Source organism: Neoarius graeffei, chromosome 3, assembly GCF_027579695.1.
Source record: "Neoarius graeffei isolate fNeoGra1 chromosome 3, fNeoGra1.pri, whole genome shotgun sequence".
NCBI lineage: Eukaryota > Metazoa > Chordata > Actinopteri > Siluriformes > Ariidae > Neoarius > Neoarius graeffei.
Genome location: NC_083571.1, coordinates 48,437,847 through 48,453,392, shown reverse-complemented (window position 1 = coordinate 48,453,392; position 15,546 = coordinate 48,437,847). Strand labels below are relative to the sequence as shown.

Here is a 15,546-nt window from a genome sequence, read left to right as displayed (position 1 = left end):
TCCCAGCATTTTTCTGTCTACCTAGAAGACCCACATGGGGCCATTTGGCCCGACCGCTTTTCCCCAATACACTAATCACTCATTTTGTTATGGTAATGAGGCTGTTAGTGGCAGTGTGTGGGGTGAGGGGGTCACATTTCACACACTTCAGACTTCAGTGGTGAAGTCATGTTGGCTACTTCTGTGTGAATGTGAGAATGAGGAATAAAAACACATTCTATTCTAAAATGTGAACATGTGAATGTCCCATGTGACCATAACGACTCATGTGACTGCAACCAGACAATTGTTTGATGGATAAATACCTCAGTGCACATGGACTATTGCTTCAGTTCCCTCAAGAATTTTGTGGTGAAAGAAGCTCCTCTCCAAGGAACGAAGATGCAGAGATTCAACATTCAACAGGCATTGTAAGATTTCATTTCTAAGCTGTAAGGTAACTAACAGCCACATTTCCATAACAAAATTAATGTCTACAGGGAGGACTTGGGGCCAATTGGCCCTCTTGTGGGTTTTCTAGGTAAAAAGGCCAAATGGCCCCTCTCTGGGACTTCTAGTTAAATGCAGGACCTTCAAGTCTATGGAGCAGCATTTTGGCGCAAGTCCATCGGCTCGGACTGTCCAGACTTTTGTGATGGCTGCAGAAGTTGTGTTCTGCCAATTTCTTGTAGAACACAACATCCCCCCCGACTGTGGCTGACCATTTTTCGGAGCTAGTGAAAAAAGTTTCCCGATTCAAAGACTGCACAGGTAAGCATTTGTGTTGGGGTTTTTTTTGTTTATTTTTAAAAAGTTTTAACTGTTTGCATGTAGGAAAGCTTCCTCCATTATCATGATAATTTAGGGAGGCGATACTGGGAGGCACCGTTTATACCATCAGTCATCAGTAAACTGAAAAAGTATTGAGTGAAGAGTAATGGTGGTAATGACCGTTGGTAACCTGTCTCTTAAATGCGTAGTAGGGGATGGAAGTAATTTAACACCATCTACGTACATGTTTGACGTGCTCTGATTTTCTTTTATTGACCAGGAAAATAATCTGTACTTGCCAGTTATGTACGTAGACCGAACCTTTTATTCATTTGTTGTTCACCCAGGATTTTGCATGCGAATGAACGAAGACGACCATGGTCGTCAAAGGAAGTTTAGTCCCTGCTTATACAAATCCTGTCATCGAAAAAATGTGCCAGCAGCCGTTTAGCCTTATGATAGATGAGAGCAACGACAGAAACCGCACCAAGCACTTGGTCATTCTGGCACGCATTTTTGAAGATGTCTGTGTAAAAACCAGAATTCTGGATTTACCAGAACTTGCTTCTGGTAAAGCTTCAGCGATATTTGAAGCTGTTGACAGCTTCATGAGGTAAGAATTTATTCTTTAAATTGTAAAATGGTGTGCCAGTTTGCTGAATCTGTATACCTGTTTAACAATCTAGACTGGAAGTGTGTAGTAATATGTATAATATTATGAATACCTTTGTAACTTTTATAATTACAAAATGAGCACTAATGCATAATGCATATTTTCAGTGAAAATGACATCCCCTGGGCCAACATGGTTGGGTTTGCAAGTGAAAATTGCAACACCATGATTGGCAGGAAAGATTCTGTTTTGACCAGGCTCCAAGCAAAAAGTCCCAAGATTTTTAGGTATGTTTCATGTGTCATAAGTTGATATATAATAATATGCACCAAAATTTTATCAGAATAGTACTCCAGTACTGTACTTATTCTACTGTTATTTCTGTTTCAGCATTGGCTGCATTTGCCACTTGGCAAATCTTTGTGTGAAGGACGGTGTGAAGGTGCTGCCATTTAAAGTAGATGACCTTCTGGTGGATGTGTTCTACTTTTTCCACCACAGTTCAAAGCGCATTCAGGACTTCAAAGAATTTCAGCAGTTTACAGAGGTTAGCTAGCAGACCTATCATATCACTAAAACATAAGGAGTCTTTGAGCTTCTCTTCTGGTAGTCTTCCAGCTTTTCCTCAATTAATTGTTCTACATTAAATTCTAGGTAGAGGAGCAGCAGATCTTGAAGCACTGTCCTACCCATTGGCTGTCCCTAGAGAAAGTCTGCAACCACCTGCTGAGCCAGCTGCCAGCCTTGCGAAGCTACTTTGCCAGTCATAAAGATGTTGAGAAACCGGGCAAAGTCAAGTCGATAAATGAAAGGCTACAGGAACCCCTGACTGAGCTGATACTGTTGTTTCTGCAGTACATTATGCCAGTGCTCAAACAGTTTAACATCCTTTTTCAAGGGGAGGATTGCATGGTTGGCAGTCTCCTCCCCAAGATGTACAGGCTTCTATGGAAGTTTTCTGTGAAGTTCTTGGAGCTGAAGCATGTCAAGTCCTGTAGGAACCTTAGGGAACTTGATGTGGGCAACCAGTAGCTGCAGCAGTCTGATGACAAGCTGGCAGTGGTGTCTGCAGTCAGATCTTGCCTGGTGGAGCTAGAGGAAGACCTGGATGCAAAAACTGTCCAGGTTTTCTTCTCCTCTGTCAGAGGATTTTATGAGGCTGCTGCCAGGAAGATGATGGATAAATTTCCATTTGACAATGGAGTGTTGGCCAATCTTGCAGTATTAGATCCATCTAAAAAGGATGACCTGGACTATAGTGGTGTTGTCAGTTTAACTTCCTCTTTTGGCTTTGACCTGGACCTGGAGCAGTTGAAGGAGGAGTGGGAGAACTTTCAGCTTATGCCAGATGATGTTGTGCCATGCAGGGCAAATGATGGCAAAAAAGTACCAATAGATGTATATTGGGGAAAGGTCTTCGATGTAAAAACTTCTTTGGGTGTTGCCAGGTTTCCAGTGCTGAAACAACTTTTTACTGCTTTGCTGTGCCTCCCACATAGCAATGTAGATAGTGAGAGGGCTTTTTCATTGGTTAGGAAAATTCATACGGAGTACAGAAAAAATATGGCTGCAGACACATTAACTGCATATCTGCAAATTAAAATGAACTGTGATGAGGAGCTACAACTGCTACCCAAGCAGTGATATTATAGCTAGTGTCAAATCTGCAACATCTTTGTACAACAAAGAACACTCCAAAAAGGAATAAGATTCAAATTCTTGTTATAAATTACTGGGAAGATTTTCAATTTAGGGCGGCACGGTGGTATAGTGGTTAGCGCTGTCGCCTCACAGCAAGAAGGTCCGGGTTCGAGCCCCGTGGCCGGCAAGGGCCTTTCTGTGCGGAGTTTGCATGTTCTCCCCGTGTCCGCATGGGTTTCCTCCGGGTGCTCCGGTTTCCCCCACAGTCCAAAGACATGCAGGTTAGGTTAACTGGTGACTCTAAATTGACCGTAGGTGTGAATGTGAATGGTTGTCAGTGTCTATGTGTCAGCCCTGTGATGACCTGGCGACTTATCCAGGGTGTACCCTGCCTTTCGGCCGTGGTCAGCTGGGATGGGCTCCAGCTTGCCTGCGACCCTGTAGAACAGGATAAAGCGGCTAGAGATAATGAGATGAGATAAGATTTTCAATTTAACTTCATTACTTATTAATATGTTCACTTATCCTTGTTTAGATAATATACTTGATGTGGTTCAGTCATCTTTAGTTGACGATATTGATTTAATATTAATGCATTTTATTTGCAAAATTTACATCAATAATTCTGGTATTACTGATACAATGTATATTAAATAAGTTTATAGTTCAGTCAGTCATTCTCTTTAGTAGATAATTGTATACTTGACTGGACATATAGTTCTTTTTAATTCAGTTGTTTTCTCTGGGATCTAAAATTTATTTTTATTCAGTACATGCTTATTTGATCCCTTTAACTTGATGCAGTGTGATAAATATGCCTATTACAACAGGAGTGTATAATGTGGAATAAAACAATCGATGCTTTGGATATTGGAATTTTTTTTTCTCGTGTATAAGGGCTCATGGGTGTATGTAAGGGAAAAGTACTGATTTTGTAAGGGCATGGGTAACTAAAGTTTGACGAATGCTGTCACCTGCATAATTTATGTACTTGTTTCAATGTTTAGTTTAATTTTATTTGCCATAACATTTGCAAACTCCAAATAAAAACCCAAAGCAGCCAAATATAAATAAAACAGAGGGATTGGCTAATTATATATTATCAGGACTTTGTATTGCACAGTAGGCTAAACATGAGCAAAATATACAGTAACACAAGTACACCTTACATAAGGCATCAGTACAATTCCTGCCCATTTTTTTTCAGTCTTAGTGGTTTACAATACAGATTAAAGATGAGAAGATAACAGTAACTAAATTACAGAATGGTATCTACAGTGAATGGTATTTCCCAATGTGGAAGTGATTATTAAAACAAGAACTAAACTGCACAAAGAAGGAAACCAAAACTCCAACCACTGAAGCTGTTTATGTCAAGTATATATGGTATCTTACATCCAAGTTGTATTAAGTGCACCATAGCAAAAAAAAAAGGGAAGACACTTAATATTCCTACATTTACATTCTTATTTTATATGCATATTGAACATGTGATCTTTCTTGACCAGTGTCTTCCTTGTCACAAATATCTTCTTAAGTTAATACATTATGATACAATACTAAAAGAAACTGAGTCACACTTTTCCATCATATGCAGCACGTGACCAGTCATAGATAACAAGGTTAAATTCTTTATCTACTTCCAGTTCTAATTGTGCCCAATAGCTTCCATTAGCTGGTCTCGTAGGGAGTTGAGTTCCACTAAGCCATCATGCAGCAACTTGGCTAACATATTCACTTGCGCTGTAACCTCCTTCTTACAGCCCACCTTCAGCTCCTTTGAATCCTTGCTAAAGTAATTATCCATGCTTTTGCACACACTGTTCAGAGCTGTTGTGGACTTCTCCACAACGTCCTGAGCCTGCTCCACCGGCTCTCCAACCAAGCTGATAGTCTGAAGCGCCCGCCGCACCTCCCAGTCACCAGCATAGTAATTATTACGGCGCAGCAGAGGGTGGAAGCGCAGTCGATACACACCTTCAGCCACAAAGTGCAGGCAGCGACGTAATTCTGCTAGTCGGGTCTCATAGTCTTGCACCACCACCTCGATCTTCTTACGGTCCTGGTTCAGGAGGCAAATAGTAAAAGTGAAGGTGTGCTAAGGTAATTCCTCCATAACAGGAACCTCAGTAGTGAGAATAATGTTATCTTGATAGTTTATGTGTAATTACATACATAGAGCATGACATGATATTATTGTTTAATGAAAAATTAGAAGACTTGAAGACAGGTGGAAAAGTAATCTCATTGATGACTACTGAAAACATCTTCCCCAGTAGACTACTGACTGCTGAAGAGCAAAATAAAACAGTAAAAAGGTTCAAATCTGTACATAACATTTTGGGCAAAGAAAGTCAACTAAAAGCATAAAACCTACGTTCGTGTCGTGGACATTGTCTGATATGGTGGCCGAAGCTGCTGTGATCCCACCGGCTGTTGCTACTCCCAGCCCAACAGCAGACACAATCAGAGAAGCCCCAAACGTGACAGGAGCCAGTGCTAGTCCAGCAATGGCTGCCACACCACCCACAGCTGTGGTTGTGCCACCTGTGATGCTGGCAATCTTAGCACGGCGATGGAAGTTGCTGAGGTCATCACCGATGGCATACAGCCTCAGCACATGCTGGTACAGGAATTCGGCATGTTCAGTGAAAACTTTATAGAACACTCTGAGACCATTGTGGACTTTGTCAGCAATCTCAGTGAACGATCTGATCAAGAGAGAGAAGTAGTGGTTGAACTCCTTATATATAGTTTAAATTTAATAAAATTGTAAAAATAGTATTTACATAACCCAAGGATTTAATTAATGACAAGTGAATCATTTACTTTGTCTCGTTCTCCTTTATGCTGACTTCCTCATCTGATGGCAGTTCGTCCCATACTGAAAAAAAAGGATTGTGTGAATATCTGTGCTGATTAAAACTTAAGTGTTTATAAGGTGAAAGATTAAGGTTTTGAAATACTAATGAATGCTTACATTCGACTGTGTTCCACCACTCCATCAGACTGTCAGTGTCCTGCAATTCAAACCCAAAAAAACAGTACTAGATTAATATGGATGCAAACAAATGCCCCCAGGACATGTCCTGTGTCTGTGTCTGTGTGTGTGTGTGTGTGTATACACATACTAGTACATCTCAAAATATTGGAATATCATGAAAAAGTTATTTTTTTTCATAATTTAATTCAGAAAGGTAAACTTTCATATATTCTATATTCATTACAAGTAAAGTGAAATATTTTATTACTTTTTTTTTTTTATTTTGATGATTACAGCTTATAGCCCAGGACAATCAGAAATCCAGTATCTCAAAATATTTAAATTTTGACTCAGAGTAAAACAATATAAATACCGTGCATCTCTCGGTCTAGTTCAGTACACACAATCACAATCATGGGGAAGACTGCTGACTTGAGAGAGGCCAATCATGGACACTTCACAAGGAAGGTAAGCTACAGAAGGTCATTGCTGAAAAGGCTGGCTGGAAAAAGTGCACAAGCAACAGGGATGACTGCAGCCTTGAGAGGATTGTCAAGAAAAGTCGAATCAAGAACGTGGGAAAGCATCACAAGGAGTGGACTGAGGCTGGTGTCGGTGCATCAAGAGCCACCACGCACAGACATCTTCAAGAAAGGGGCTACCACTGTCGCATTCCTAATATCAAGCTCTTCTGAACCAGAGACAACGTCAAAAGCGTCTTACCTGGGCTAAGGAGAGAAAGAACTGGACTGTTGCTCAGTAGTTCAAAGTCCTCTTTAAAGATTAAAGTAAATTTTGCATTTCATTTGGAAATCAAGGTCCTAGATTCTGGAGGAAGAGTGGAGAAACACAGAATCCAAGGTGTTTGAAGTCCAGTGTGAAGTTTCTGCAGTCTGTGATGATTTGGGGGTGCTATGTCATCTGCTGGTGCTGGTCCACTGTGTTTTATCAAGTCCACTGAGCAACAGTCCAGTTCTTTTTCTCTTCAGCCCAGGTAAGACACGTCTGACATTTGCAGGCTGTGCAAAGATGCCCCTGAGACAGTCCAGCACATAGTAGCAGAGTGTAAGATGCAAGCTGAGACAGCGTACACTGAGAGGCATAACCAAGTGGCTGGGATAGTGTACAGAAACATTTGTGCTGAGTTCGGACTAGAAGTCCCCAAGTCCCAATGGGACATATCAGCAAAAGTGGTTGAGTACAACAGAGCTAAGATCCAAGTTCCAGACTAACAAGCAGGTGTAGAGGACCTGAGCTTGAAGAAGACACACACACTACCCCCCAACAACAAGGTGACACTGATAAACACATGGTGTGTATATATGTGTTTGTCCTGTTTTGTCACATTACAAGCTGAAATTAAAATTGATTTTTTTACACGGCACTTTAAAGGTGACCATTGTTTTTTTTTTTTTTATTGTGACACAAACAATAAGATGAAAAAACAGAAATCTGGTGTGTGCATAGGTATTCACCCCTGAAAGTCAATACAGCTGAAAGTTACAGCTGCAAGTCTCTTGGGATATGTTTCTATTAGCTTAGCACATCTAGCCACTGGGATTTTTGCCCATTCCTCAAGGCAAAACTGCTCCAACTCCTTCAAGTTAGATGGGTGGCATTGGTGTACAGCAATCTTCAAGTTATGCCACAGATTCTCAATTGGATTGAGGTCTGGCATTTGACTAGGCCATTCCAAGACATTTAAATGTTTCCCTTTAAACCATTCCAGTGTAGCTTTAGCAGTATGTTTTGGGTCATTGTCCTGCTGGAATGTGAACCTTTGTCCCAATCTCAAACCTCTGGCTGGCTCAAACAGGTTTTCCTCCAGAATTGCCTTGTATTTAGAGCGATTCATTTTTCCTTGAACCTTTCCTTCAATCCTGACCAGCTTTCTTGTCCCTACAAATGAAAAAAAACATCCCACAACATGATGCTGCCACCACCATGCTTCACTGTAGGAATGGTGTTCTCAGGGTGTTGGGTTTGCACCACACATGGCATTTCCCATGATGGCCAAAAAGATCAATTTTAGTTTCATCTGACCACAGAATATTCTTCCATGTGTTTGGGGAGTCTGCCACATGCTAATGGGCAAACTCCAAAAGTATTTTTTTTTCTTTCAGCACTGGCTTTTTTTTTCTGGCCACTCTTCCATAAAGTCACACTTTGTTGAGTGTGGTCCTTAAAGTGGTCCTATGGACAGATACTCCCATCTCTGCTGTGGATCTTTGCAGCTCCTTCAGTGTTATTTTTGGTGTCTTTGTTGGACCTCTGATTAATGCCCTCCTTGCCCGGTCTGTGAGTTTTGGTGGGTGGCCTTCTAGTGTCAGGTTTGTAGTGGTGCCATATTCTTTCCATTTTGCTATAATAGATTTAATGGTGCTCCCTGGGATATTCAAAGTTTGGGATTTTTTTTTTTATAATCCAACCCTGATCTATACTTCTCTACAACTTTGTCTCTGACCTGTTTGGAGGCTCCTTGGTTTTCATGTTGCTTGCTTGGTAGTGTAGCAGAGTCAGGATCCTTCCAGAACAGGCTGATTTATACAGACATCATGTGACACTTTGACAGGTGCAATCAAACTCATTTAAATCAGGTAATTATGTGACTTATGAAGTGAACTGGTTGGAAGTGATTGGTTTGTATGAAAGGGGTGAATACCTATGCACACTGCAGATTTCTGGGGTTTTTTTGTTTCATCTTAATTATTGTTTGAGTCACAATTAAAAAAAAAACACTTTGCACCTTTAAAGTGGTAGGCATGTTGTGTAAATAATTATATACATATATACATACACTGTATACAAAACCTCCTGGGAACCAAGAAAAAAATTTGTCTCTCAATTTCTCTTTTATTGTGATTTCCTTACTAGGAATTTCCCAGCAATCCTCCTAGTCACATGATATATCACTGGAAAGCCCAGGATGTACTCTTTACAAGGTACCAGGATTCAAGTGAATAGCTTGAAAGAGTAAGAGGGTGTGCACGTAAAACATATATCAAATACAGAGGACACAAGTCTATGGGTTGGTTCTCAGGAGGATATATATATATATATATATATATATATATATATATATATATATATATATATGTCACACAGTACACACAGTCATGTGAAAAAAAGAAAAAAAGAAGTAAATCTAATGGAAACCTACAGATAAAGGTAATATATTCCAACAAATGACAAACTTCTCATTATCTCTAGCCACTTTATCCTTCTACAGGGTCGCAGGCAAGCTGGAGCCTATCCCAGCTGACTATGGGCGAAAGGCGGGGTACACCCTGGACAAGTCGCCAGGTCATCACAGGGCTGACACATAGACACAGACAACCATTCACACTCACATTCACACCTATGGTCAATTTAGAGTCACCAGTTAACCTAACCTGCAAGTCTTTGGACTGTGGGGGAAACCGGAGCACCCGGAGGAAACCCACGCGGACACGGGGAGAACATGCAAACTCCACACAGAAAGGCCCTCGCCGGCCCCGGGGCTCGAACCCAGGACCTTCTTGCTGTGAGGCGACAGCGCTAACCACTACACCACTGTGCCGCCCAAATGACAAACTTGACATTTGTAATCAATTTTCATAATTTAAATTAAAATCAGTCAAAAAAAAAGGAAGGACACCCTTGAAAAGTAAGTACACCCTTATATTTATCACACTTTAAAGTCCATAAAATTAGAATCAGGTGTTCAAGATTAGGTGCCATTGATTAGAACCTCCTGCAGGTGGAGGTGTATGTGGAATCTGTCTTATTTAAACCTGACATTTAGGTCTGGTGTTCTCTTTGTTACTGAAGTGTGTAGTGTCATCATGCCAAGATCGAAAGAGCTCTCTCAGGACTTGGGAAGAAAAAAAAAAACATTGTGGATGCCAATGAATCTGGCAAGGGATTGAAAAAGCTCTCTAAATTATTAGAACTAAATCATTCCACAGGTGGTGTAGTGGTTAGCACTGTCGCCTCACAGCAAGAGGGTCCTGAGTTTGAGTCCAGTGGCTGGCGAGGGCCTTTCTGTGTGGAGTTTGCATGTTCTCCCCGTGTCTCCCCATGTCTGTGTGGGTTTCCTCCGGGTGCTCCAGTTTCCTCCACAGTCCAAAGACATGCAGGTTAGGTTAACTGGTGACTCTAAATTGACCGTAGGTGTGAATGTGAGTGTGAATGGTTGTTTGTCTCTGTGTCAGCCCTGCCATAACCTGACAGCTTGTCCAGGGTGTACGCCGCCTCTCGCCCATAGTCAGCTGGGATAGGCTCCAGCTTGCCTGCGACCCTGTCGAGCAGGATAAGTGACTACAGATAATGGATGGATGGATAAATTATCCCAATGTAAAGAAAATCACCTACAAGCAGTGTAGATTTCAGACAACTGCCAATTTTTCCAGGACTGACAGCCCCAGCAAATTCAGCCCAAGAGTAGACCATTTAATGCTAAAAGAAGTCGCCAAGAACCCCAAAATTTCATCATTGGACCTGCAAGTAACTCTTGTAACTGTTGCTGTGGAAGTGCATGAATCTAAAATCAGAAAGAGATTGGACAAATTTGACTGCATGGGAGGTGTGCCAGGAGACACCTTTGCTATCCAAAAGGAACATTAACGCAAGACTACAGTTGCCAATGAACGTATAGGCAAAGGCAAGAACTTTTAGAATAACATGCTCTGGACAGACAAATTGAATGTGTGGCACAGACTTTTCAGGAGAAGAACTTCATACCAACTGTGAAGCATTGTGGTGGAAATGTTATGATTTGGGGGTGCTTCACTGTCTCACAGAGACTGGGAAGCTTGCATTCATTGATTGAACTATGAATGCTGAATCATATCAAAGAGTGCTTGAAGATAATGTTTGGCCATCTGTTCAAAAGTTGAAGTTGAACCAGGGTGGACCTTTCAACAAGATAATGACCCTAAACACACTCGCAAATTCATCACGGAATGGCTCAAAAGGAAGAAATGGAGGGTTATGGAATGGCCTAGTCAAAGTCCAGAGTTGAACCCCATTGTAATGTTCTGGGGAGATTTGAAAAGGGCAGCACATACAAGAAATCCCTCAACCATCTTGCACCTGAGGGAATTTTGTATGGAAGGGTGGTCAAAAAATTAAGCAAGCCGATGTCAGAGACTGGTGGACAATTGAGCCCCTAGGAACCAGGGTGGGCCATCCCACATTTTTGAAAAAAAAAAATGAGTTAGAGGGTCTATGAGGTGGGGCATATAAGTGTAATTCATAAAAATTTTACCTTTACTAGTGATGTCTTTCTATTCTAGTTTTTGTTAAATTCTGTACTTCAGAGATGCAACAAAACTTAAACTTTATTGAAATTTCTCGAAATAAAAAAAATGTGGGATGGCCCGCCCTGGTTCTTAGGGGCTCAATTGTGCAAAATGCCTACAAGAAATTATTTCTGTTGGGGGTGCGCAACACTAGCTTCTGAAGCCAAGGGTGTAGTTACTTTCTCCACAAAAGAATATTACATCTATTGACATTTTTGTTGAATAAATGATTGAAAGAGCTAATTTTCCTTTTCTCCCCCAGGATATCACCTTTATCTGTAGCCACTGTATTAAAATTGTGAAATGTTTGCTTGTTTAAATATGTTGAGAAAGATTACAATTTCCATGGGATGCACTTATTTTTTCACATAAAGGATAATACATGGTGACACAAAGACATGAAGTTTATCTTCAAGTGGTGAAAATATTTCATGAGCGAGCGCAGTGAATGTTCATCATTTTGACAACATGCGTCAAGTCAGCAAGAAAACATTCGAAGTGATGTCATCAATATCCTCATGAGCGAAAATATGGAAAATATGTTATTCAGGTCCACAATGTATTTTGTATGAAAAATAAGTTTTTCAACACAAGAAGATAAACTTTATATCTTCAAGCCAATGTGCAATTTTCTTTTTATTATATAAACTCATTCACAAACAAAATCTATACAAGTTAATCAAAACAATTCATCAATATCCTCACCTGGTGAGGATATGAAAAATATATGTTACTCAGGTCCTGGATGTAGTTTGTATGAAAATACGAGTGGTGTATTTCCCACTCGTGTATACATACAAGTACCCAGTGTCTTGCAAAAGTATTCATCCCTCTTGGTGTTTGTTCTGTTTTGTCACATTACAAGCTGGAATTAAAATGGATTTTGGGGGGTTAGAACCATTTGATTTACACAACATGCCTACAACTTTAAAGGTGAAAATTGTTGTTCTATTTCATTTCTACTGACCGCCAGAGGCGGTGCTGTAAGCACCTGGGTGTCCATCACATGCGCATACAGTTCGAGTGTCTGTATACCAACAAGGTCGCTTGCGACAGGGGGTGACGTATGTCACTGCACCGGTACTTAAGGTGCGTTCACCCCGGAAGCGTTCTCTTGCATCTTCTCGTGCAGAGCAGATTATTCGAGTAGTACTATTTTCTAAGAGCAATCGCTGGAGTCTTGCAAACCCTTAACGGGTTGGAGCTGCGTTTTTTTTCGCCCTCTTAAGACTGCGATTTGCCATTTGCTTAAGGTAAGAAACTGTTTATGAGTAAGTTCGCTGACCAGGGGCGATTCTAGCATCTGATCTTTGGGGGTGCTTAGCCCCCAGAGCTGACAGAGGCACCTGGCTTGAACGACAGTGTTTCCACGTTTATTCCGCATTTAGACTAGACTTAACTAGACAAGACTAGACTTATGCAATGTTTTAACAGAAGCTGACCCAATAAACTATGATATCTACACATTTACAACCACTGACACAAATATTTACGTTATATTTTTAACTAAACAAGACCTACTACTGCATTTGTAATGTTGGAGCTATTCATTTTGAACAGTGGTAATTGTTAATGTGTTATTGTGTATTGTGTAATAATAGTGTATATTATGATTTTACATTAGTTTACATTAGTTTATATTTTTTTTTGTTATATTTGTTATATTTTGGTAGTGTTCTTTTGATAGTCATTTGTTTAATTGTTTGCTTCATGCATGTACGTTTCAGTGTCTGTTTTGATTAATTTGCTAATTAAGTATCTCCATATATGTCAACCTTTGGTCAATCAAACCTGTATAACCAACCTCCAAAATCCGTATTTCCCTTATAAAATCCTTATAAGATGCAAATTAAAATAATTTACCTAAAATTTGAATGATAATTAACAATGATATATCCCAGTTACTTTTTATTCAATATTAATAACAATAAACCTTCAGAATGAATACAAAGCTCCAATGTTTGACAAAAACACAAAGTGTCACTCTAATGTTCTGAATTGTACTCCATGACAGCTTTTTTAGCAGTCTGCACCAATACCTCACTAGGCTGCATGTCACAGCAAGTGTCTGTGTTGATCTTGCCGGAGTGCCCATTCAGAATCTTTTCAGTCGCTAGTGAAAGTCGTTCAGGTGGAAATACGCTTTTCAAACAAAATGTTAATTCACGGTTAGCGGGATTCTCGCAATGCGGTGTGCGCATGATCAGAAGTGGAACGAAGTCTCGCTACCACAAGATAACGCGCGATTTCATAAGACTTTACTGGCTGTCTGTGCTTTGTGTGGTGTACAGTACGTTTGTAAATGTTATGCGCTCTTTTATCATTGTGGGACTTGATTATAGCTCTAAATAAATATTGAAGTTTTTTTTTAAGAATCCGTATAACTTTATTTGTACGCCCGTATACTACGTTTATTGGATCAAATCCGTATAAAATACGGACATTCCGTATAGGTTGACATGTATGTATCTCGATATGGATGATAAATGTCGTTTTTATCATTCTGTTCATAGACCAGGGAACATCAATATTGCATTATGCATATTATTGTGTTGTGTTTAACAATTGTAACTCCAGTCCGTACCTTCACATCTCGCTATGCCAGTAATACTCAGGTGCTACTTCGAGTTCCTCATCGGCGTGGAATCCAGTTTAAAAAAACACCATGTCGTAGCAAGCACTCGCGCGGACAGGCAACCCAATCAGAGGGGACGCAAGGAGGAGAGGTATTTTACTGCTCATAGACTATCACGTAACAGGTGAATTCAAGAACACACACACGGCCGCGCACACATTCATTGCGCAGTGCGCAAGGGCACTTATTTCTGAAAATTACGTCCAAAAGCAGTGTTTTTGAGGGTGCTGAGCTCGTTTTTGGGGGTGCTTGAGCACCCCCAAAAATAGGCTAAACACGCCCCTGTCGCTGACTTTGGCAGCTAGCAACTTAAAATTATAAATTTCAGTTTCACTGTGATCATAGGGGTGTTTTCTCACCTTGTAGCGATCTAATAAGTATCCTTTTGTTGCAAGTATGACACTTATTTGGTGCTTGTGTGCGCTTCTGATTTGCACTGTAGCTTGTTTACTTCAGCTTATTGCTGAGTGAAGTTCGCTCTGATTTCGGCAACTAGCAACTTCTAATTATAAATTTCAGTTTCACTGTGATCATAGGGGTGTTCTCTCACCTTGTAGCGATTTAATAAGTATCCTTTTGTTGCAAGTATGACACTTATTTGGTGCTTGTGTGCACTTCTGATTCGCACTGTAGCGTGTTTACTTCAGCTGACTGCTGATTACCTAAACGCGGCTGGGTGAGCGTGTTCGCTCCTGACTCCGCCGCGGATATTTCATTTGGTTGCTTGGCTCTGTATTGGTACTTCGACACTGCTTGTTTACCGTCACCTAATCCATATTTAGGTAAGTAGAATAAACAGCAGTCATGTTTATGTGCTGATTGTCTCAAACCTTTAAGGTAAGTAAAGTATTTTCAACTAAATCGGTTATGAGTGAGTCCACTCGGACTTCGGCAGCCAGCAACCTCTAATTATAAGTTTCAGTTTCACCGCAAGCACATGGGTATTTTCTCGCCTTGTAGCTTGTTTATTTCAGCTTTGATTGCTGATTACCTGAACGCGATTGGGTGAGTATGTTCGCCTGACTCCGCCGCGGATATTTCGTTTTGTTTGCTTGACGCACTGCTAGGCTTGCTCAGCTGGAAAGCAGTTTGGGCTCTCGACTGCCCCCAGCACCGAGCGACTACGCTCTGCCTCCTAAGTCTAGGAAGCGCCCTAAGCAGCCGTCACGGGAGGCTCCCTGTAGGCCCAAGTACCAGAAGGTGGACCCCTTGGCGCAACAAGTGGGCACCTTGGCTCTTTTTGTATTGTATTGATTTATTTCGCAGTAAAAACATAACATGTAAACATAATATAAATATAAATATTACGGAGGATAACACAAAAGTAAAAATACTTTTGCCATTGTGGTCCTTCAGAGCTTGCTGAGATTAAGGCTTTGCTCTATAACCTACAACCGCCTGAAGCACAGCCTGCTGATGCTCTCGCCTCTGCTGCTTCATTTACTCCTCCTGAGCCACAGCCTCTGGTGCTGTCCCCGGCCGCGGAGCTTCAAGAGGAGGACGTGCTTTCCACTATGGTCAAGCCCGTGATAAAAATGGCACCTGGGGTTGGACACGGCACCATCTGAAGTATGGATGCAGAGTGCCTTTTTTAGACTCCCCCTCTGCTGTTTTTACTGTTCCACCTTCGGCCCCCTTTATT

At 40.9% G+C, this 15,546-nt stretch overlaps 2 protein-coding genes across 9 annotated transcripts in view; one reads left to right on the top strand and one right to left on the bottom strand.

Moving 5' to 3' along the window:
* On the top strand, positions 1-3,572 carry LOC132883380 (uncharacterized). 5 transcript variants are annotated; one of them, XM_060916938.1, is made up of 6 exons: positions 1-410; positions 672-750; positions 1,098-1,363; positions 1,531-1,650; positions 1,754-1,910; positions 2,018-3,572. In XM_060916938.1, exons 3-6 carry the CDS (start codon positions 1,128-1,130, stop codon positions 2,393-2,395), a joined length of 891 nt encoding a protein of 296 aa, XP_060772921.1. In that variant the 5' UTR covers positions 1-410; positions 672-750; positions 1,098-1,127; the 3' UTR covers positions 2,396-3,572. The 5 variants fall into 5 exon arrangements, with proteins under 5 accessions (XP_060772921.1, XP_060772920.1, XP_060772917.1 ...); XM_060916937.1 differs by having other exon boundaries at positions 558-750; XM_060916934.1 differs by having other exon boundaries at positions 521-750.
* A 524-nt stretch (positions 3,573-4,096) lies between these two features.
* The window catches only part of LOC132883379 (uncharacterized), a 59,188-nt gene continuing 47,738 nt past the window's right edge, over positions 4,097-15,546 (bottom strand). For all 4 annotated transcript variants that reach the window (XM_060916928.1, XM_060916929.1, XM_060916931.1 and 1 more), the window contains 4 exons: positions 5,985-6,024; positions 5,834-5,888; positions 5,382-5,715; positions 4,097-5,066 (listed from right to left, as the gene is read on the bottom strand). In XM_060916928.1, the coding sequence (XP_060772911.1) occupies positions 4,653-5,066; positions 5,382-5,715; positions 5,834-5,888; positions 5,985-6,024 (843 nt within the window). In that variant the 3' untranslated portion in view covers positions 4,097-4,652. The remainder of the gene's footprint in view (positions 5,067-5,381; positions 5,716-5,833; positions 5,889-5,984; positions 6,025-15,546) is intronic.

Bases quoted from the DNA above. Each gene is read 5' to 3' on its own strand.
- LOC132883380 (XM_060916938.1), top strand. From the start codon at position 1,128: ATGGTCGTCAAAGGAAGTTTAGTCCCTGCTTATACAAATCCTGTCATC. The intron at 1,364-1,530 runs GTAAGAATTTAT...GCATATTTTCAG, and splicing joins GCTGTTGACAGCTTCATGAG to TGAAAATGACATCCCCTGGG. The intron at 1,911-2,017 runs GTTAGCTAGCAG...ATTAAATTCTAG, and splicing joins AATTTCAGCAGTTTACAGAG to GTAGAGGAGCAGCAGATCTT.